The sequence below is a fragment of the Mesoplodon bidens genome (genome assembly GCF_964165515.1).
Source record: "Mesoplodon bidens genome assembly, chromosome: 3".
Lineage (NCBI taxonomy): Eukaryota > Metazoa > Chordata > Mammalia > Artiodactyla > Ziphiidae > Mesoplodon > Mesoplodon bidens.
In genome coordinates, this window is record NC_138178.1 from 140,892,198 (window position 1) to 140,915,673 (window position 23,476).

Genomic DNA, 23,476 nt, shown 5'->3' on the forward strand with positions numbered 1-23,476 from the left:
GGTATTTGAGGATGGTTTAGGTGATTCCCCTGGAGATTTTTGGGTCCCAAAACATACCTTCAGTTTCTTGATGAGCATTCTTCTAGTGGAAACAATAAGAAGAGTCCAGTAAAGTCTGGACTCTGTAAAGTCTGGCAGAAAAGGAGAGGGGAGATTGTTTTAAAACATAGAAGATTGGGTTCTCACTAAAATGATATGAAAGAATTTGATAGGTGAGATTTATAGCCTTTGAGCCCACAAAGGAATGGAAAATACATCTGAAAACAAAAGATTTTGATAAAGCTGTTACCAAAGAAACTGCAGTCTGTCTCTCTGTAAAATGGTCCAATTTAAAACATTTATGATGAAAATATTTATTTACAACATTTTAGTTAAAAATGAAAGGGCTTTTTGATTTTTGTTTTGAAAAAAGATGCAATGCATGCACAGAGCAAATGAGATTAACAAGCCTTCAGTTACAGTGTTTGGCAATAAATCTGGTTATATCATGCTACATTTCTTTTCAGAGTCTGATGGATAAATTTGACTGTCATTTGAATACTCTCCTGACATTTGAAAATAGAGATGAAAAACATTTGCCATTGGTACCACCTAACAAATTGGAGGAAATGAAAAGACGGTTTGTATCACTACCCTTTCACAGCTGCTGACACCTTTGTGTTTGAGCACTAACATGGTGCTATAGGGACCAGAAAATACAAATTTTTCGATAATTTCTGACAATAGGTCTTTAAGTCTTGATAACAGTTCCTTCATGTTTTATGTAATAGTAACATTATATCATGCTAACATACTTCCTCTTTTATTGCCTGGTAGGATATGGTGGTGGAAAAAGTTCTGGACGTATAGTCAGAAACTGAGCTCTTTATCTTGGCTGTGGCCAAGTAACTATGTCTTTCTGTATGTTTCCTCATTTGTAAATACAGAGTAATGGTAATCACTCTGTTCATGTCTCACAAGGATACTAGGTGAAATGCGAGGAGGTGTATGAAAGCACTTTATAAACTCAGAAAAACTACAGATATGAAGATTATTTAATTTGTGGTTGTCCACATCATCTTCTCTTTTCTCATTATTCATAAGCAGCTTATTAGAATGATATTAAGAGGGTATTAGCCTTAATAATGAAAGCTGTTAATGTGTAAATGTTGAAATTACAGTTGCATTAAGTTATATGGAAGTTTTCAAATTTAGTAAAATATTTTAGAGATTAACATTTTATTATAGAATTTCTCAATAGGGGAATAGTTTCTTCAGAAAATGTTCTGTTAGATATTTTTATCTTAGAAATAGCTGTTTTATATCTAGTCACAATGTTTGTTTTACTTTGTTTAAAAAAAATATGAGGATTCATTTGAGTTCCATGTGTTTAAAAGAAAAAGTTAAAGCCCCAATATTTTTAAAAATGCCAAACAGATTTCTCACATTTGGCCAACAATATTAAAATTAAATTCTAAAACCTGCACTATCTTCCAGAATCAACAACATTTCGGGGGAAAAATTCATTGCACTTCTAGAATTTCATTACTATAAGTGCTCAGTTCTTGGTTTGCTAGATGAAGTGAAATCAAAATTGGTTGTTTGGAACATCAAATACGGGAGCAAAGAATCTGTGGAATTATTGCTGGAAGACTGGCATGTAAGCTGCTTTATTTCATGTCTCAGACAACTGTTCTCCATGGTGCTGGGTTTGCATTTTTCCTTAGCACAATTTCCCTTACCTTTTCAGGTTTTGAGATGAGTTTTCTTGGTAGCTTTCATTAGCTTAAACATTGCCTAGAGAAAAGAATTACCGGTAGTCAAATAACAGACACTGGAAAGAGTAAGAAAGAGAAAACATTATTTAGCACAACAGAGGAGATTGAGTTAACTGGACTAAGTTACTTAATAGAGAAAGTTTCAATGTTCAATGTTATTTCCTTTAAAAAAATTCCTACTTTCACTTACTGGACATCTTGTTTAATATTTTTCCCCACTCAGATTTATGGTTTTAGTCAAAATTAAATTTTTCCTTGAACATTTTAATTTTAGCCTTTCAAGTTTTAAGAGTGGGAAAAACAGTGTGTCTTGAGTCTTTCTGGGGGAGGGGGTTTAGCTCTTGCAATTTATAGGGAAAAAATGTTGCAAATGATTTAAATGTGTGTGTTTATTTGTTAAATTAACACTAAAGCAGACTGGCCATGTCATTTCTACAGTTAGGCCTTATTATCCTTCTTTCTGTTACTCTGTCTTTCTTTCTTTTTTTTTTTTTTTTTGGCCGCACTGCGTGGCTTACAGGATCTTAGTTCCTCGACCAGGGATTGAACCTGGAGCCACAGCAGTGAAAGCACTGAGTCCTAACCACTGGACCACCAAGGAATTCCCTGTTTCTCTGTTTTTGGAATGAGGGCCGAAAAGAAAAACCCAAGATTGTAAACTTCAGTGTAAAAATTGGAAAAACATGATGAAGAAAGATTTATTTACAATTTATTATTTAAATACTGTACATTCCTAAACAGGAATCATCATTCTATATTAGACTAGATTTTGAATATTTTAATTTCTTTTTCCTACCTTGATTTTTCATTTTTCCATTTAAATAATCATACCATTGGCACATAAGTGTACAATGAGTTTTTAATTAATTGTCTATTTTTCCATAGATTTTACTAGCTTAAGGCACATAATAACTTGGTTAATAGTATTTCTCAAGAGTTTTTGTGTGATGGATTGTATCTATTTATAACATACTCAACATACCTAATAAAAATTATTCAATATTAATAAAGGCATATGAGATAAGAGAAACTGATATAAATTTTGCAATATTAATAAATATGTGCGGTAGGAGTTGTTGAAATTGAAATAAATACTTGCCTTTTCTCATGAGAGGAAAACCATTTTAGAACTATGTCACTGCATTAAGATAAACTGTCAGGTCTCATACCTATATATTGCTTATGTCTCTTAGACCTTAACTATCTCTCTTCATGAACTACTTACTCTTCTTCTTTTCCTACCCAAATATGTAGTATTAAAACTGTAAAGAAATTTTGGTGCCTAAGTGCTTCATCAATGTGTATATGTCTCTATCTGGATTTCTTGACACACTTTTAAAAATAAAAACTGTCAATATGTTTTATTTTCATTTTTTTCCCCAGAAATTTATTGAAGAAAAAGAGTTCTTAGCTCAACTTGAAACCTCTTTTCAAAAATGTGAAGAAATTCATAAGAATTTGGGTAAAGCTATACAATTACTTTTTGATGGAATGACCATCACTTAAAAATAGCATTTCATTTGTTTTGCTTTCTTTATGTACCTTAATGTTTTAGAAATTGGTTTTACATATGTGTTTTCTTTAGAAAATTCTTGCATCCACTTTTAATATTGTTAGTGTACATATTTATTTCACCACTGTCAATTAGTATGCAAGTATTTTTCTTAGCAGTATTATTCTGTTAATGAAAAACTGTTTTCTAAAATTACTTTCTTGTTTTGTTAACCTTATAGCTGGAGAATATCCAAATATTAGTAAACAATATACAATGGTGGAATATCATTTTTGCATGTGTAGAAAAAATATATGTAATGTGAAGTCCACTCTACAAAAAGTTCTGGCATGTTGGACAATTTATGTGGAAAAGCTTCGTTTACTAAAGGCTTGTTTTGAGGAAACAAAGAAGGAACAGTTGAAAGAGGTATTTTCAGTCTAATGGCACCTGCTCAATTTTACTTTTTTTCATTTTGTTTGGAGACTCTCGTTTTCAATCAAGAAATGAGAGGCCAGGAACAAGTAAGCATGACTGTCGGAAAAATCCTCCAAAGTTTTGGAAAGGGTTTAGTTTCTTTCTCATATAATTGCTAAAAGGAATTTTTCTCTTGGTTGTAGGTTTTACACATACGTGCGCACGCACACACACACACACACACACACAGCTTTATTGGGGTATAATTTACATACACAGTATGGCTTTTGGAAGATATATTGCTAAGTTCCTTGGAAGGGAAATAAAAGATGTGGAGTAGTAGATAGCTTATAGATACATTTAAAATAAATGAATGTTTTAGAAAGTTTTTGTTTTTCCATTTGGGTGCATACCTTTCAGTTCTAAAACCTTTCTGACTTTCTGGAGGAGGAAAAACAAAATAGCTTACTTACGTGGAGAAGTATAGAAGAAATTTTGGAGTAATTCACTATTGTTTTTATTTGCTATTTATGTAATAACCTGTTTTATGATTATTCTCTGAGGTAGTTTTTCTTTCTTTCATTTGTTTTCCTCTGTTGTAAATAAATGTAGACAGCCTCTCAGATTAAACATTTCCCAAATAGAAGCTAAAGTTACTTAACAGAAAACAGACCATTCATATGAAAGTAAAGTTTCTGATAAGTATATGAGTACAAGAAGAATATTTGAGTGAATCATTATTTCTTCCTGTCACCTCTGTTGATACCAGAATTTCACATCTTTGGCTTTCAATAGCTCTTCTGTCTTTAAAGTTCTTTTATTGAAATTCACATGTCTCTGAGGAAATAGCACTTTAAGCCTTAGAATTTCCAAACTCTGTGCTGAGGTGACCTGAGTTGCCAAAAAGAACTCTCAAAGTAATTTAAAATTTGAAGGAGACAAAGCAACATCTGTCTGCTGGACACCACACAAATTACTACTAAGTTGTTTGGACCTGACTACTTAACAATGAGAAATGTTAGATAATTCTTCTAGCCTAGGGAACCCATGAAAAAATTACTGAGACATTAAGGGGGCCATGAACGGAAAAAGTTTGAGAACCTTTGCTATAAGCTCATCAGCCACTTAGAAAGATAGAAGATCAGATGCTTCCTGAAAGTCCGGGACCAAGAGTGATAACAGGTAGCCAGCGCCTGCCAGTTAGTGATCAGGGATGAAGCGCTCAACCAACAGGGAGAGTCAAAGTCTCTGCAAAAACCTCACTCTCACTTTTTTTTTTAAACTTATTTATTTTATTTTATTTTTAGCTGCATAGGGTCTTCGTTGCTGCACGTGGGCTTTCTCTAGTTGCGGCAAGCAGGGGCTACTCTTCGTTGTGGTGTACCGGCTTCTCACTGCGGTGGCTTCTCATTGCAGAGCACGGGCTCTAGGCATGCAGGCTTCAGTAGTTGTGATGCGCAGGCTCAGTAGTTGTGGCGCACGGGCTTAGTTGCTTCTCAGCATGTGGGATCTTCCCGGACCAGGACTCGAACCCATGTCCCCTGGCAGGGACCCATCTGGAAGGCAGGTTCTTAACCACTGTGCCACCAGGGAAGCCCCCTCACACTCACTTTTGCTTTACAGTCAACCTTGGTGAAGATCTATTATAAATAATGAAAAGACAAATAGTATGTCATTAAAATATTACATTGCTTATATGTTTTGTAGGTTCCCTTTGAGACACTGTCCCAGTGGAATCTAGAACATACTACTTTAAATGAAGTGGGACATTTCTTAATTCAAGTCAGCAATGATGAAGTTGGATCATCTATTTCTAAAGAACTGAGGAGGCTGAATAAAAGATGGAGAAAGTTTATTACAAAAACTCAGCTTGTAAGTTTTTTTTTGGTAACAGCTTCATTGAGGTATAATTTCCATACATACAATTCACTCATTTAATCTGCATAACTCAGTGGTTTTCAGTTGAAATATTTAGAGTTGTGCAACCATCACCATGATCAATTTTAGAACATTTTCATCACCTCATAAAGAAACTTGTACCCATTACCAATCACTCTTCATTTTCTCCCAATGTCCCCAGTTCTAAAGATTTCCCTATTCTGGATATTTCACATAAATGGAGTCATATAATACGTAGTCTTTTGTTTCTGGCTTTTTTCACTTAATGTAATGTTTTCAAAGTTCATTCATTTTGTAACCTATCAGTACTTCATTCCTTTTTATTGGCAAATAATAATCCATTGTATGGATATGCCACATTTTATTTATTCATTGATCAGTTGATGAACATTTGGCTTCTTTCCACTTTTTTGACTATTATGAATAATGCTGATATAACCATTCATGTACAGGTTTTTGTGTGGATATACAGCATATGGATTTCTAGTTGAAATTCATTTACCATTAAAGAATAACATTAAGCATTTTTGCCTACTAGATTTCAAGGTCCTTGAGAACATACACTAAGCTTTATTTATCTTTATATTTAGTATAGTGCTTCATAGAAGCATACCTTTAATAAATAATTTTTTGAACTTGAATTATTAAATTATTCTATTTCTTATTCGTAACAATTTGAGACCGAGGTGTTGTATGGGAAATTTTATAGTGTTGTTACTAACTGATAAATCCGAAAAATATATTGAATATATTATGTGCATTTATTGTTTTTAATCATATATCTTAGCATAAAAATATAAACATTATATTTCATGACATTAATTTTTTATAGGAGATGAACCTGCCCCTTATAAAAAAGCAAGATGAGCCCTTTCTTGACAATTCTGGAAATATTCAACTATCTAAAGAAGAGAACCTAACTGCTGATTTTTCAACAGATATGTCAATAGAACTTCCTGAAAATCACAGTCAGAATATTATGGTAAATAGTCATACTTTATGTATTTCATTTGTAAATAGAAATAATTTAACTTTGCTGTTTTTCTTTTGAAAAAACCATATTGTTGAAACTGTGGTAAATGGGATCATTAGATAACATTTAAAGTATGGTCATTTTCCAATAAAATACCTAAGTGGTTCCCTCACGCAGTGGTCTTCAGTGTTAAAGCCCTGGGTGTCTCACTCACTGGGGAGTTTGCAGACATGCAGAAGCAGTCATGACTTCTGAGCTGTGGATATGGAGTTGATATTTTTTTCAGATTGCTTCTGACTAGTATTCAGAAATTGTCCAGCTTTAGGCTAGCCCCTGGCCTGTGTCTTGCTTCCTTTCTGTAAAATGGAGGGAAATAAAATCTTTATTTCTTGCTTTGTTGGGTAATTCAGAGGATGACTTTAGATTATAGATAAGAATATGGAAAAGAAACGACAACAAAAAAATCATACACATGTAAGGTGTAACACCTATGATTTTGGAAGTGTGCCTCCTTCAGAATAGTAACTTATATAGTTCTAAGAAAGTAATTTTTAACTGGCTTTGGCCAGTTGCCATGATGGAGTGCCCATGTTTTCCTACCGTGAAAAGACATAATCATAGAAGATCTTGAAAAATCTGAATTTGTGCAATATGCTTTTAGAATAGAAGAATATAGAATATTTTTCTCAAACATTTAAAATATGATCTGATTAAAAACAACTTTAAGAATGTGTCTGTCATGTAAAGCTGTAGCATATCAACCTGTAGCATATTGAGAGATTATTAATGGGAAAAGCCTTAATTTTGTTGAAATTTGATTATGATGTTTCACAACTACTATTGCTAATAGCTGTATTTAATTAAATTGTATACAAGTTTTAGAAATGTGTTTATAGAGTCAATACCCTAATTGTCTAAGCTCTAATCTTATCTGTAAAATGGAGATAATAGTAACTGATAGGGATGATATCATCCTTAAGAAAATTTTTGTGAACAAATCTTTTAATTTTTAAAGTGATATATGCTTAGATAACTAATGAGAACATACTGTATAGCACAAGGAACTCTACACTTAATGCACTGTGGTGACCTAAATGGGAAGGAAATCCAAAAAAGAGGGGATATAGGCATATGTATAACTGATTCATTTTGCTGTACAGCAGAAACTAACACAACATTGTAAAGCAACTATACTCCGATAAAAATTAATAAAAAAATAATAAAGCTATATATGCTATCATTAAGTACTGTTATCATTGTCCAAAAAGTAGATCTTAAATCATTAAAATATGTTGACTTAGCATTTGTTTTTTTTTTTATTTGTTTTGGCATGATAGTTTAGTATGCATTTTAACTAAACTTTATAAAGATAATATTAAAACATTGTGTTTAAAAAACAGCCATTGTTTTTGAGATTTTCATTGTTCAATTAATTTGCTATAGGGATATAACTTTTTTAAATTGAAAATTATAATGTAAATGGTACCATTTTCATAGTGATAATTTTGAATATTGTAGGCTGGGGAAGAACATGAAAAAGAAAATGAAGAATTTACAGGGACACTGAAAGTGGCTGAAGAGGTTGAAAAACTGATTGGACACATGGAAATCTGGGAGGTGGAAACCACATCTGTTTTGGATCTTCTGAAACAGCAAGGTGATGTAGATACCTCAGTGGAAGAATCTTTGCAGGTATGAGTGGAAAAAGTATTTAAAAGACAGCTTTTATGGTTGTAGGCTTATGTATTAAGATAAAAAGTTTTAAAGGAAACAGTAATAAGACTACTGTTAGAATTTTCTTTGTTGGGGTTTTTAAAAAATGGCGTGGAATCTCAACCCTGGATCATTTGCTGTGATTTTGCTTGAAGAGAGAGGATAGATTTGAAGACTAATAATAGCTTAGGATTTTAAATTCTTGAACTAATTTTCCCAGCTACAGGATGGAGATTAAAATATTCTCTTGTATCAGAGGGCAATGAGATGAGTAAGTGAGTTCAGTCTCCTATAGCTCAGTGCAGTGCGAATGTAAGAGATTGTACAACGTATGCTTTGAAAGATCAACCCCGTATTAAGCTTTCCCTTCCTTACCTGATGCAGGGAGGGGATGAATGTTGTTAAAACTCTGTTCTGTCTTTATTCTCAGGCAGTGGACTCATTGAAAAGCAATGAGGCAACAGTGTATTTTAATATCGCTCAGTTCTCCCTGGAAAGAAGTTACAGTTGAGGTTTTACTGAGTTCCAGCTCAACTATAAAATTTATAGAGCATGTCATAAGTTACAACCAGATGGAAAGTTCTTGGGATAAAGGAACATTTGTGTAATTCTTTTAAATCTACGTTTCTGAAAGGTGTATATGTAGAATTTTGTGTTTTCATTGTTTATAAGAGTAATACTTTTTATCGCTTTGAAAATATTATATAAACTTACCTGTGCCATCTGCCAGTGCTTTTCTAATTTTATTTTTGTATTTATTTATTTGCTGTATCTGGGATTTATTTTAGTGAAATAAATGAGTAAGAAATGAGAAATTCAATATTTAAAAAATATTTCAAAGCTATAACAATGATCCCTGTTATAAACAGTGAAAACACAAACAAGCTGGAATATACTTCCATTAAGAAGAAATTAAGTAGATCTTTTTTGGATCAAGATATATTGTAGAGTAAGAAACGCAAGTTGCTGAACAGTATGGGTGATATAATCCTTTTAGTATTTTTAAAAACAGTTGCTTTTTTAAACTTTATGCATTTATATCTATAGAAAAATATCTATAAGCATATACAAATAACTAACTGTGTATCTTGATCCTGCATTATGCCCAGCTCTTAGTACATTTCCTGGTACCTAGTAGATATAAAGTAAATATTTTTTAAATGAATGTGTGAATGATTGATTAAATGACAGTTAAGGGAGGGATGGGGAAGAAGAGGAACTTTTTCTTTATGTGCTGTATACCTCTCCATTCTTTGAGTTTTTTACAGGAGCTTTTGTTACTTTTATGATTCAAAATAGAAAAATTTGAAGTTACAAATGAACGTGCTAACTTTAGAACATTTAAATAATGTATAAAAGTATAAAGAGGAGAATAAAAATCACCATAGTTCCACTGCTCTAAGATAAATAAGGTCAACATTTACATAGTTGATATCACACAATATAATTTCTATTTTATCATACCCATGCCACCTCTGAGTTGTAATTAAAAATTTTTTTTGTTAATTTGATAACTGAAAAGTGGTAACTCATTATTTTCATTTGTACTTATTTGATTACATGTAAGATTGAACTGTCTTTCATGTATTCATTAGCCATTTGTTGCTGTGAATTATATCTGTTTTTGTATTTTCTGAATTATCTTTTGATCTTAGTATTTTTCTTACTGAATTTATAAGCTCTCTGAATCAGGACCCATTTTCATTTGTGTGGCAAATATTTTTACCAAGTTGTTGACTTTTAAGTTGTTTATTTTATTTCACGTAGGAAATTTTTGTATTTATTTAGTCATTTCTGTCTCTTATGCCTAAAAAGGCCCTCCGCACGCAGGGAGCAGATCCATTTTCATGGATAATTTCTTCTTTTCTAGCTTCATATTTTATATATAATTTTCTAATTCATCTGTAATTTATTTTTAGTATGTTGTATAAAGCATGGTTCTAAAAAGATGTTTTCCAATAGCCACTTCCTCCAATAACATTTATTGAACTCCCTTCTGACTGATTAGGCTTACAACAATTTCTTTTTAAGGTTTATTACTATTCTCTCAACTTATTTTCTCTCTATTGGCATTGTATTTCTTCTAGTCTTTATTTTATTGAAGTGCTTAGTATATTAAAAAAATCTATAAAAGACTGTTGCTCAGAATCTGATTATATTAATATAAAATTTCAAAATGAATGTTTAAAATAACATTTTTTAGACTATAAATTTGCATCATTTTGTATTAATAGTTAACTTTTTATGATTTCCTGATGAGATTGTTAGGGTTAATGTTTAACATAATCAGAATATTTATTGTGATCTCACTTTAATTTGTTTTAATAGCATCTTATTGCCAAAGGCTCTATGTATGAAGAGCTTGTGTCTAGAACTGAAGACACTTTACAAATGGATGTGCAAAATGTTTCAAGCCAGGAGTCTCTTCAGCATGTGATCACAGCTGGGCTTCAGGCAAAGATTCAAGAAGCTAAAGAGAAAGTCCAGGTCTCTCTTTAATATTCCCTATTTAGTGAATTTAGTCTTTAAAACTGAGTGGTCAGTGAGAGGGCAGGGAAGAGGGAGGGATTGCCTTGTAGTTTGGAAATGTTTTGTAAAATATTAATTTTGCCTTATATTTTATTTCTTTTATTATTTAGAGCATGTTGGAAAATATCAATATAATAAATAGGATGTTCTTATGTCTAGTGGGAAAATATGAGTTGCTACTCAAAGAAAATATTTATTAACTTATGAGTTTTCTAAGAAGTTGGGCTAAGTGTTAAGTTGAGAATTTTTTTGTCATCACAGATCAATATGGTAAAATTAGTAACAGTGTTGAAGAATTCAACTGATGTTTCCCCAGACCTGGATGTCAGGCTGAAGGTGGAAGACTCACAGAAGGAACTTGAATCATATATTACAAGGGCTGAACAATTACTTGGCCAAAGAGAGAGCCAGAGAGGACTAGTTTCAAAATACAAGGTGCGGCTCTTTCAACCATCAAATGTAGGACATTTATCATTAGTAGATATAAATCTACCTCATTTGAAATCAAGATGTTTCCATCACTGTAATTATAACAAAGTTATTATAACTTTTAAAAATTTCCAAGTTTTATACATTGTTCCCCAGAAACTCTTAAAAATAAAAATTCAAACGAAGATTTTTTTAAATTCACATTTTACTGTATGAATGAACTCAGTGGTATAGTGTAAAAAGCACGGCTGACTTCTATGACACTGAGCAAGAATCTAATTTCTCTGGCTTTTTTAATCAAATAAAATGGACATAGTAATTCTAGTCCTATCCAGCTGCCGATAAATGAAAATAAGGTATGTGAAGAAACTTTGAGTGGTTAAAATTCCTCAAATGTAAAATAAAGCCTTTATTATTAAAATGCTTTGGTAAAAGCTACTTATGAACATATGCTTATCAGCAGTTAAAGATCCAATAGTGTTTTGTATGGAGACAGCTTTAGATTGACTTTTCATGGTCTGATAGGCAGCTTAAAATGTATCGAAATCAAGAGGTACAAACTACTGTGTATAAAATAAATAAGCTCCAAGGATATATTGTACAGCACAGAAAATATAGCTATTATTTTATAACTTTAAATGGAGCGTAATCCATAAAAGCATCAAATCATCATGTTGTACACCTGAAATTAATATAATATTGTAAATCAATTATACTTAAAAAGAAAAAGATGTGTCCAAAGCAGACTCACTATTAACTAACACTGGAGGTACTTGGGGATATGAAATAAGAGTAAAACAAGGTCTCTACCCTTGGAGGTTGGACAGGTAGAGAAATATGTGGTCTTTCCTTCATTCATTTATTCAGCATTTAACAAGTTTATTGAACATTTAAAATGAGCTAAGCATTTTGAGGGAGATAAAGATGAAGTAAATCCAGAACAGTAATAGACTAACAGACATAGAAAACAAACTATGGTTACCAAAGGGGATAGTGGTGGGGTATGGGTGGGGAGATAAATAGGAATTTGGGATTAACATATACACATTAAGTATATATAAGAATAGATAATCAACAAGGTCCTATTGTACAGCACAGGGAATTCTACTCAATATCTTGTAATAACCTATAATGGAAAAGAATCTGAAAAAGAATATATATGTATGTATATTACTTTGCTGTACACTTGAAACTAACACAGCATTGTAAATTAACTATACTTCAATTTAAAAAAAAAAAGGTGAAGTAAATCAATACTGCCAGTGCTACTGTGCACAGTTTTTTCAGAAAAAGGAGCTCCTACAGGAGCCTCTCCATTCTCCTTCTCTTGTCTGGGCTCAACCCTCTTCTGGCTTTCTGGACTGTTAACCATATTGGACCCTAATATCAGGTATTTCAGCTTTGCTTTTCCCACAGCCATCTTATGCTGCTTGCACCTTGCCAGCCACCAGCTTTGACCAATTCCCACTGTCTTTTTTCCTCTCTTTTACTCCCATATGCTGAGAGTGCTGAACTAAACTTAAGAGTCAGTTGTTCTTTTAAGTAATCACTAGGCTGAATTTCAAAAGGACAGATATGGTCAGCTGCGGAAAGAGGGAAGAAAAAGAAAAAGCAGAGGCCGCAGGCCCCTCCTCTACCAGAGAGAGGAGTTCGTGTCAGTTTTTGCACCATTTTCCTCTCCCTGACCATCTTCCTTTTGGAATCTGAGGCCAGGGATTTCCACCCTTTTGTCTCTGGCATTTAGCGAAGTAGATCCATTTTCACAGCAGAAGCAGAATCCCTGCCCTGCCAGGTATTGCCCTGAGACCCTCTGGGACTCCTGGGACACATGGGTGGTAGGAGCCCCCTTCCTGCACACAGGGCCAGCATGTCTTCCCTGGCCGTAAATCTAGCAATCCTCACAGAGGCCTTGGAGGAGGTTCCTGGGGGCTCAGGTTGTACCTTTTCTGCAGGAGACCCATAATAAATACGTAATAAGTATATGAATGACTTCCCACCCTGCTTAATTGCCTTCTCCCCCAGAATTACTTTCATCTTCTTGTCTCTTATAGATTTTTCTGCCCTTTCACAGACCCCAGACTATTTTTGTTCTGTCATTTGATAGTTACCTAAGCCAGGTTTCTGTCCTTATAGAGTATTGCCAGGTAATATTCTATAAGAGTAGGTAAGCGTGGAGTAAGGGACAAACACATTCCTGGGAAAGCAGATCCCATCCCCATCTCCTGCTGCTCCTTCCCTGGGATGGCCCTGGGCAAAACTTTGAAGTCCATGATAAGGGGATGTTGCCTCCTTGCAGTATAAAATGCTTATGCACAATATTAAATATTTGCTATCTTAACCCTACTATAAATTGTGTCTTATTGCAACACTGATCTCTAATACAAGCTGGTATACTCTTAATATTGTATTATTTATGAATTATGGCCGTCTGCTCAATGCTTAAGAATTTTAGAGGATACTTTGCCAGTGGCTCATAATAAGCCTTTCAGTAAGCCTTTTAAATATTTATCAAAGAGGTGCCAAAAACCATGCTGAATATCTTAAGGAAGTCTTTATCCTGGCCTCAAATATGTAACTACATTTGAATAATGAATATTTTGCAATTCTTTTCAAAAGAATTCAAGGAATACAAAAGGGAGATCAACCACAATCTACCAAGAGAAGTCTCCTCTAAATCTTCAAATAGTCTTCATGGAGTCCTTTCCTGGTTCTACATGTTAAAGACTCTAAAATTCTACCTGTTAAATTACCTTTGAGGACGTGGCAGTAGAATAAGGCTTTCATGTTCTTGTTTGTGGTTTTATTTTTAGGAAGCACTAATAATTTGTAATACTAAAAGTCTGGCCAAGTATTTGAAAGCTGTTGAAGAACTGAAAAATAATGTAACTGAGGATGTAAAGCTGTCTTTGGAAGAAAAGAGTAGAGGTATCTGTTCCAAGTGGGAGGTAAGAACATGCATATGTGTCTGGAGCTTATGCTTATAGATCTGACCCTGGACTTGTTTGTCATCAGAGTCATCTTTGGTGGTCCCTTGTCTGCCCCGTATCACGGAGGGCTGATCACTGTAGGCTGTGGTTCTCAGGCCCGGCATCAGCTGGCTTCTGTCTGTGTTCATCCAATGACAGCAGTGTTTGGAGATTAAAGGGTAAATCGCAGGTGGAAAAGGGAGAGTCCAATGGCTTTCTTTCCCTTTCTCTCTTGCACAGTGCCTCTGGCAGCTGTGTCTCCCCCTGGCTGCAGGTTCCATGGATCCAGCTTCTGATGGGTGACCGTTCTGCCTGGGCTCCGCTGAAGCCTCCAGCCTAGGGTGGTAGCAGCTTTCTGCCAATGCTAATCTCTGGATTACCTTACCGTCCCCTCTTTGGCTTTCATCTCTTATAATCGATTCCCTGCATTTAATTCCCTCTGAGTTAAATATTTAATATTTTCTGGTTTCCTGGTTGGATCCTGACTAAGACAACTTATTGACACATGTAAACATATAGAGTTTCATAGAAAATAGGCATAGGCTTTGGTGGCTGACAGACCTGGATCCAGCAGCTATGACCGTGGGCAAGTTGCTTAACTACTGGGAGCTTCAATGATAAGATGGGAATAATTCCACCTACTTGGCAGGATTGTTGCAAGGATTTATATAAAGCACCTACCACAGAGATTGTGTTTAGTTAATGGTACTTAGTATTAAGTGTGTGCATGTGTGTCTATGAATATATGGAGAGAGAGAGAGAATAAGGTAATATAATTGAATATCTACTGTTAAAGGCCTTCTTAAAACACATTTTTAAAAAAAATTTATTTATTTGTTTGTTTTTTTTATTTTTGGCCATGTTGGGTCTTCATTGTGGTGCACGGGCTTCTCATTGTCGTGGCTTCTCTTGTTGCGGAGCACGGGCTCCAGGCGCGTGGGCTTCAGTAGTTGCGGCACATGAGCTCAGTAGTTGTGGCCACAGGCTTAGTTGCTCCGCGGCACGTGGGATCCTCCCGGACCAGGGCTTGAGCCCTTGTCCCCTACATTGGCAGGCGGATTCCCAACCACTGCACCACCAGGGAAGCCCTAATACACATTTTAAAATAAACTTTTAGAACAATTTTAGATTTACAAAATTATTACAAAGGTAATACAGAGAGTTCCAATATACCCATGAACAGTTTCCCCTGTTATTAACATCTTACATTAATATGGTACCTTTGTCACAATTAAAGGACTAATATGGATAGATTATTAACTGAAGTTTATACTTTATTCATATTTCCACAGTTTTCCCCTAATGTCCTTTCACATCTGTTCTGGAATCCCATTCAGGATACACATTGTAGTTACTTGATATTTCTCCATAGGCTCAGATACGTGTTTTGTAATATTTTCTCCCAGTCTGCAGCTTGTCTTTTAATTCTAACAGTGTCTTTCACAGCTAAAACACATTTTTAGTTATTAGAAAGAAAAAAATATGTTTCTGGTATATTTTATTTTATTTTATTTTTTTTTTATTTTTTTTTTATTTTATTTTATTTTTTTTTTGCTGTACGCGGGCCTCTCACTGCTGTGGCCTCTCCCGTTGCGGAGCACAGGCTCCGGACACACAGGCTCCGCGGCCATGGCTCGCGGGCCCAGCCGCTGCGCGGCATGTGGGATCTTCCGGGATAGGGGCACGAACCCGTGTCCCCTGCATCGGCAGGCGGACTCTCAACCACTGCGCCACCAGGGAAGCCCTCTGGTATATTTTAAAACATCCTCCCCAAAGGTACATGGATGAATCAGAATTTCACATAAGCTCTATTTCTATCCTTTGTTACAACAAATATTTTTGTGTTTCTAATGGAAATCTTTTCAGTATATCCTATTATGGTTAATGTGTGCCTTTGGTTTTTTTTTTTTTTTTTCTTTTCTTGGCAGTCGCTTCATCATGAAATGTCTTTGTATATTCAACAACTAGCAATAGACATTGAGAAAGAAAAACTTAGTGAAAATATTGCAAAACTCGAAAAACAAATAAATAAAGAAAAGAAACTAATTCGCAGAGGAAGGACCAAGGGTCTCATCAAGGAACATGAGGTAAAAACCTGTTCCCACTCACATTTTGTTATCATTGTGGGGCTTATCTTAAATGGTTTAGTATGCCCTTGGCTAGGGTTAAATCTGCTCTAAAAATTACTTCAGCCCTTTTGTCCCCTGGGGATCATCCCTTCTGCAGTCCAAGCTCTAACTAGAGCCCGTGCTTCTTGTTTTTGGGAAGTGAGAAAAATTCACAATTGAATTAATATTTCTTCTTTATATATCTCAGTGGCCCCTGTCCTGAGACTCTGGTTACAAGATGTGTCACCCGCTATTGAAGTTCCCGTAGTTACTTTTGTAAGGACACGGTGTCCTCAGAAACACGGCTTTTGTGAAAGATACCAAATCAGGATATAAACCAGCCGGGGCAAGTCTAATGGTCTCTTTTTGGTCCTCATCCTGTTTGATTTCTTCTGCATATTTGACAGTCCTGACCCCTCTTTTCATTTCTTTTAAACTTTCTACTGCTGTGGGTCTCTCGATGCAAATCTCTCTTGCTTTTTCTTATTTTATTATTTTGGGGGGAGGCCTTCATTTTAGTGCCTTTCACTAATTTTCCTTTTTTATTGTGTTACCCTGATGTCTTAGTTTTGGGGTCTCAGTTTTTGGCTAATTTCGTGCTTGCTCCAGGTACTTGTATGCACTTGGGCGTTTTAACTGCCCTCTCTACAATGATAGTACCTATCATTATCTTCAGCCTAGTCCTTTCTCCTGACCTCTCCTTGTTTCTAACCAAGAAGTAGATATCACCATTGTTCCCCAGAGACCTCCACTTCAGCATGTCCAAAACCAACCAATAATATCTCCTCTTGAACTTTTCTTCCTCTTATGTATCCTGGTTATGAAAGGCATTGCCATCTCAGAACTCCCTCCCCCCTTCCCCTTTCCTTCTCACTCAGCCTTAGTGTAGTCGGTTGCCAGCTCCCATCTTCAGAAGAGCTGCTTCTTTTCCTTCCTTTCCACCAGTGTTGCCACTTCCCTTAACCTGGGGTCATTTTCTCCATCTGATGCTGGTTGCACTGTCTTCCAGCCCCATCACCAGAGTGATCCCTTTGAACCCTTTGAACAATCCCTTTGAACAAATCTTATGTCACTGGTTCACCATCACTCCTGGGACATCTCCATACTCCTCAGAAGGCCACACAAGGCCCCTCACGTGTGGCCCCAGGACACGCCTTCATCACCCCTCCAGCCATGTCCTTTCAGAACTTCTGGAGCTTTTCTTCTCTTGGCTCCTTCTGCTAGGCATGACCTCTCTCCCCTTTTACTTGGAAGGACTCGTACGTGTTCTTTCCACCTCTAGCTCAGATGGCTCCTCCATGTGAAGGAGGCTTTCTCTGACTCCTTAAGGCAGGTAGTGGCCCTGTCATAGCACTTGTCATGTGGTATGCTCATTACTTATGTGACTACTGCTGGGGAGGAACAAATTTTCCTCTACCCTTTAAGATGCCTGGCTGGGTCTGGAAATTGAACTGACAAAGACAGATTAACAGGAGAAAAGCATACACATTTTATTGAATTTTTATATGCACATGGGAGCCTCCACAAGAGCATGATGACCCAAAGAAGTGACCAGAGCAGGAATCTTTTATACCTTTTAGACAAAGAAACAATACATTTGTGAAGAATTGACAAGACAAAGGAGTTTGGGCTAGGGATAGTAAAAAGGTGAAGAAGAAACTAGGAAGATAAGGGTTAGGGTACAGGGTTTGTTTGCAGATTCTTTTGGTCCCATCTCTGGGCTGATAGAACTCTGTCTCCAGTAAAAGAAACTTTACTTCTTGCCCTTAGGGAGAAAAGGGGAAACCTTTTCTGTTTCGTTTTTCTTTTTTTTGGCCATGCTGCGTGGCTTGCGGGATCTTAGTTCCCGGGCCAGGGATTGAACCTGGGCCCCAGCAGCGAAAGTGCCAAGTCCTAACCACTGGACTGCCAGGGAATTCCCTCTGTGTTTACTGCTTCTTAATTGCCTTCATTTCAAAATTATTTTCATGTCCTAAACCATAATGGAAAAGAATATGAAAAAGAATGTATATATATGTTTAACTGAATCACTTGGCTATACAGCAGAAACTAACACAACACTGTAAATCAACCATACTTCAATTTAAAAAAATAATTTTCACATCAAAGAGGCATACGCTGGGTTGACGTGTTCTGGTTTCCTTCACTACATCACTGGGCTGCGGCGAATCCCTTTAGGGCTGACTGCTCGTCTTCGTTTCCAGTGCCCATTCCTACACCAGGTACACAGTGGACGGGCTTATAAAAGAAAGTGTTGGGTTTTTTTTGTTTTTTGTTTTGGTTTTTTTCCTTTTTTTTAAAAACATCTTTATTGGAGTATAATTGCTTTACAATGGTATGTTAGTTTCTGCTTTATAACAAAGTGAATCAGCTATACATACACATATATCCCCATATCTCCTCCCTCTTGCATCTCCCTCCCACCCTCCCTATCCCACCCCTCTAGGTGGTCACAAAGCACTGAACTGATATCCCTGTGCTATGTGGCTGCTTCCCAAGAGCTATCTATTTTACATTTGGTAGTGTATATATGTCCATGCCACTCTCTCACTTCATCCCAGCTTACCCTTCCCCCTCCGTGTGTCCTCAAGTCCATTCTGTATGTCTGCATCTTTATTCTTGTCCTGCCCCTACGTTTTTCAGAACCTTTTGTTGTTGTTGTTGTTTCCATATATATGTGTTAGCATATGGTATTTGTTTTTCTCTTTCTGAATTACTTCACTCTGTATGACAGACTATAGGTCCATCCACCTCACTACGAATAACTCAATTTTGTTTCTTTTTATGGCTGAGTAATATTCCATTGTATATATGTGCCACGTCTTCTTTATCCATTCATATGTCGATGGACACTTAGGTTGTTTCAGTCTCCGGGCTATTGTAAATAGAGCTGCAGTGAACATTGTGGTACATGACTCTTTTTTTTTTTTTCTTTTTTTTATTAGTTTCTGCTTTATAACAAAGTGAATCAGTCATACATATACATCTGTTCCCACATCCCTTCCCTCATGCATCTCCCTCCCTCCCACCCTCCCCATCCCACCCCTCCAGGCGGTCACAAAGCACCGAGCTGATCTCCCTGTGCTCTGCGGCTGCTTCCCACTATCTATCTACCTTACGTTTGGTAGTGTATATATGTCCGTGCCACTCTTTCGCTTTGTCACAGCTTACCCTTCCCCCTCCCCATATCCTCAAGTCCATTCTCAAGTAGGTCTGTGTCTTTATTCCCGTTTTACCCCTAGGTTCTTCATGACATTTTTTTTTTAATTCCATATATATGTGTTAGCATACGGTATTTGTCTTTCTCTTTCTGACTTACTTCACTCTGTATGACAGACTCTAGGTCTATCCACCTCATTACAAATAGCTCAGTTTCGCTTCTTTTCATGGCTGAGTAATATTCCATTGTATATATGTGCCACATCTTCTTTATCCATTCATCCGATGATGGACACTTAGGTTGTTTCCAGCTCCGGGCTATTGTGAATAGAGCTGCAATGATCATTTTGGTACATGTCTCTTTTTGAATTATGGTTTTCTCACAGTATATGCCTAGTAGTGGGATTGCTGGATCATATGGTAGTTCTAGTTTTAGTTTTTTAAGGAACCTCCATACTGTTCTCCATAGTGGCTGTACCAATTCACATTCCCACCAGCAGTGCAAGAGTGTTCCCTTTTCTCCACACCCTCTCCAGCATTTATTGTTTCTAGATTTCTTGATGATGGCCATTCTGACTGGTGTGAGATGATATCTCATTGTAGTTTTGACTTGCATTTCTCTAATGATTAATGATGTTGAGCATTCTTTCATGTGTTTGTTGGCAGTCTGTATATCTTCTTTGGAGAGATGCCTATTTAAGTCTTCTGCCCATTTTTGGATTGGGTTGTTTGTTTTTTTGCTATTGAGCTGCATGAGCTGTTTATAAATTTTGGAGATTAATCCTTTGTCAGTTGCTTCATTTGCAAATATTTTTTCCCATTCTGAGGGTTGTCTTTTGGTCTTGTTTATGGTTTCCTTTGCTGTGCAAAAGCTTTGAAGTTTCATTAGGTCCCATTTGTTTATCTTTGTCTTTATTTCCATTTCTCTAGGAGGTGGGTCCAAAAGGATCTTGCTGTGATTTATGTCATAGAGTGTTCTGCCTATGTTTTCCTCTAAGAGTTTGATAGTTTCTGGCCTTACATTTAGGTCTTTAATCCATTTTGAGCTTATTTTTGTGTATGGTGTTAGGGAATGATCTAATCTCATACTTTTACACGTCCCTGTCCAGTTTTCCCAGCACCACTTATTGAAGAGGCTGTCCTTTCTCCACTTTACATTCCTGCCTCCTTTATCAAAGATAAGTTGACCATATGTGCGTGGGTTTATCTCTGGGCTTTCTATCCTGTTCCATTGATCTATCTTTCTGTTTTTGTGCCAGTACCACACTGTCTTGATTACTGTAGCTTTCTAGTATAGTCTGAAGTCAGGGAGCCTGATTCCTCCAGCTCCATTTTTCGTTCTCAAGATTGCTTTGGCTATTCGGGGTCTTTTGTGTTTCCAAACAAATTTTGAACTTTTTTGTTGTAGTTCTGTGAAAAATGCCAGTGGTAGTTTGATAGGGATTGCATTGAATCTGTAGATTGCTTTGGGTAGTAGAGTCATTTTCACAATATTGATTCTTCCAATCCAGGAGCATGGTATATCTCTCCATCTATTTGTATCATCTTTAATTTCTTTCATCAGTGTCTTATAATTTTCTGCATACAGGTCTTTTGTCTCCTTAGGTAGGTTTATTCCTAGATATTTTATTCTTTTTGTTGCAATGGTAAATGGGAGTGTTTTCTTGATTTCATTTTCAGATTTTTCATCATTAGTGTACAGGAATGCCAGAGATTTCTGTACATTAATTTTGTATCCTGCTACTTTACCAAATTCATTGATTAGCTCTAGTAGTTGTCTGGTAACATCTTTAGGATTCTCTATGTATAGTATCATATCATCTGCAAACAGTGACAGGTTTACTTCTTCTTTTCCAATTTGGATTCCTTTTATTTCCTTTTCTTCTCTGATTACTGTGGCTAAAACTTCCAAAACTAAGTTGAATAAGAGTGGTGAGAGTGGGCAGCCTTGTCTTGTTCCTGATCTTAGTGGAAATGGTTTCAGTTTTTCACCATTGAGGATGATGTTGGCTGTGGGTTTGTCATATATGGCCTTTATTATGTTGAGGAAAGTTCCCTCTATGCCTACTTTCTGCAGGGTTTTTATCATAAATGGGTGTTGAATTTTGTCGAAAGCTTTCTCTGCATCTATTGAGATGATCATATGGTTTTTCTCCTTCAACTTGTTAATATGGTGTATCACATTGATTGATTTGCGTATATTGAAGAATCCTTGCATTCCTGGAATAAACCCCACTTGATCATGGTGTATGATCCTTTTAATGTGCTGTTGGATTCTGTTTGCTAGTATTTTGTTGAGGATTTTTGCATCTATGTTCATCAGTGCTATTGGCCTGTAGTTTTCTTTCTTTGTGACATCCTTGCCTGGTTTTGGTATCAAGGTGATGGTGGCCTCATAGAATGAGTTTGGGAGTGTTCCTTCCTCTGAAATTGTTTGAAAGAGTTTGAGAAGGATGGGTGTTAGCTCTTCTCTAAATGTTTGATAGAATTCGCCTGTGAAGCCATCTGGTCCTGGGCTTTTGTTTGTTGGAAGATTTTTAATCACAGTTTCAATTTCAGTGCTTGTGATTGGTCTATTCATATTTTCTATTTCTTCCTGATTCAGTCTTGGCAGGTTGTGCATTTCTAAGAATTTGTCCATTTCTTCCAGGTTGTCCATTTTATTGGCATAGAGTTGCTTGTAGTAATCTCTCATGATCTTTTGTATTTCTGCAGTGTCAGTTGTTACTTCTCCTTTTTCATTTCTAATTCTATTGATTTGTGTCTTCTCCCTTTTTTTCTTGATGAGTCTGGCTAATGGTTTGTCTATTTTGTTTATCTTCTCAAAGAACCAGCTTTTAGTTTTATTGATCATTGCTATCGTTTCCTTCATTTCTTTTTCATTTATTTCTCATCTGACCTTTATGATTTCTTTCCTTCTGCTAGCTTTGGGGGTTTTTTTGTTCTTCTTTCTCTAATTGCTTTAGGTGCAGGGTCAGGTTGTTTGCTCGAGATGTTTCCTGTTTCTTAAGGTGGGATTGTATTGCTATAAACTTCCCTCTTAGAACTGCTTTTGCTGCATCCCATAGGTTTTGGGTCATCGTGTCTCCATTGTCATTTGTTTCTAGGTATTTTTTAATTTCCTGTTTGATTTCTTCAGTGATCACTTCGTTATTGAGTAGTGTATTGTTTAGCCTCCATGTGTTTGTCTTTTTTACAGATCTTTTCCTGTAATTGATGTCTAGTCTCATAACATTGTGGTCAGAAAAGATACTTGATACAATTTCAATTTTCTTAAATTTACCAAGGCTTGATTTGTGACCCAAGATATGATCTATCCTGGAGAATGTTCCATGAGCACTTGAGAAAAATGTGTATTCTGTTGTTTTTGAATGGGATGTCCTATAAATATCAATTAAGTCCATCTTGTTTAATGTATCATTTAAAGCTTGTGTTTCCTTATTTATTTTCATTTTGGATGATCTGTCCATTGGTGAAAGTGGGGTGTTAAAGTCCCCTACTATGATTGTGTTACTGTCGATTTCCCCTTTTATGGCTGTTAGTATTTGCCTTATGTATTGAGGTGCTCCTATGTTGGGTTCATAAATATTTACAATTTTTACATCTTCTTCTTGGATCGATCCCTTTATCATTATGTAGTGTCCTTCTTTGTCTCTTCTAATAGTCTTTATTTTAAAGTCTATTTTGTCTGATATAAGAATTGCTACTCCAGCTTTCTTTTGATTTCCATTTGCATGGAATATCTTTTTCCATCCCCTTACTTTCAATCTGTATGTGTCTCTAGGTCTGAAGTGGGTCTCTTGTAGACAGCATATATATGGGTCTTGTTTTTGTATCCATTCAGCCACTCTGTGTCTTTTGGTGGGAGCATTTAGTCCATTTACATTTAAGGTAATTATCGATATGTATGTTCCTATTCCCATTTCCTTAATTGCTTTGGGTTCGTTATTGTAGGTATATTCCTTCTGTTGTGTTTCTTGCCTAGAGAAGTTCCTTTAGCATTTGTTGTAAAGCTGGTTTGGTGGTGCTGAACT

General features: G+C 35.9%; 1 protein-coding gene across 11 annotated transcripts in view; it reads left to right on the top strand.

Annotated features, from left to right (window-relative positions):
* SYNE2 (spectrin repeat containing nuclear envelope protein 2) overlaps positions 1-23,476 on the top strand; it is a 351,205-nt gene that overhangs the window by 117,980 nt on the left and 209,749 nt on the right. For all 11 annotated transcript variants that reach the window (XM_081228103.1, XM_081228110.1, XM_081228112.1 and 8 more), the window contains exons 13-23: positions 507-619; positions 1,477-1,639; positions 3,141-3,219; positions 3,491-3,678; positions 5,374-5,538; positions 6,398-6,547; positions 8,057-8,230; positions 10,580-10,738; positions 11,042-11,215; positions 14,020-14,154; positions 16,104-16,262. In XM_081228103.1, coding sequence (XP_081084229.1) covers positions 507-619; positions 1,477-1,639; positions 3,141-3,219; positions 3,491-3,678; positions 5,374-5,538; positions 6,398-6,547; positions 8,057-8,230; positions 10,580-10,738; positions 11,042-11,215; positions 14,020-14,154; positions 16,104-16,262 — 1,659 coding nt within the window. The remainder of the gene's footprint in view (positions 1-506; positions 620-1,476; positions 1,640-3,140; positions 3,220-3,490; positions 3,679-5,373; positions 5,539-6,397; positions 6,548-8,056; positions 8,231-10,579; positions 10,739-11,041; positions 11,216-14,019; positions 14,155-16,103; positions 16,263-23,476) is intronic.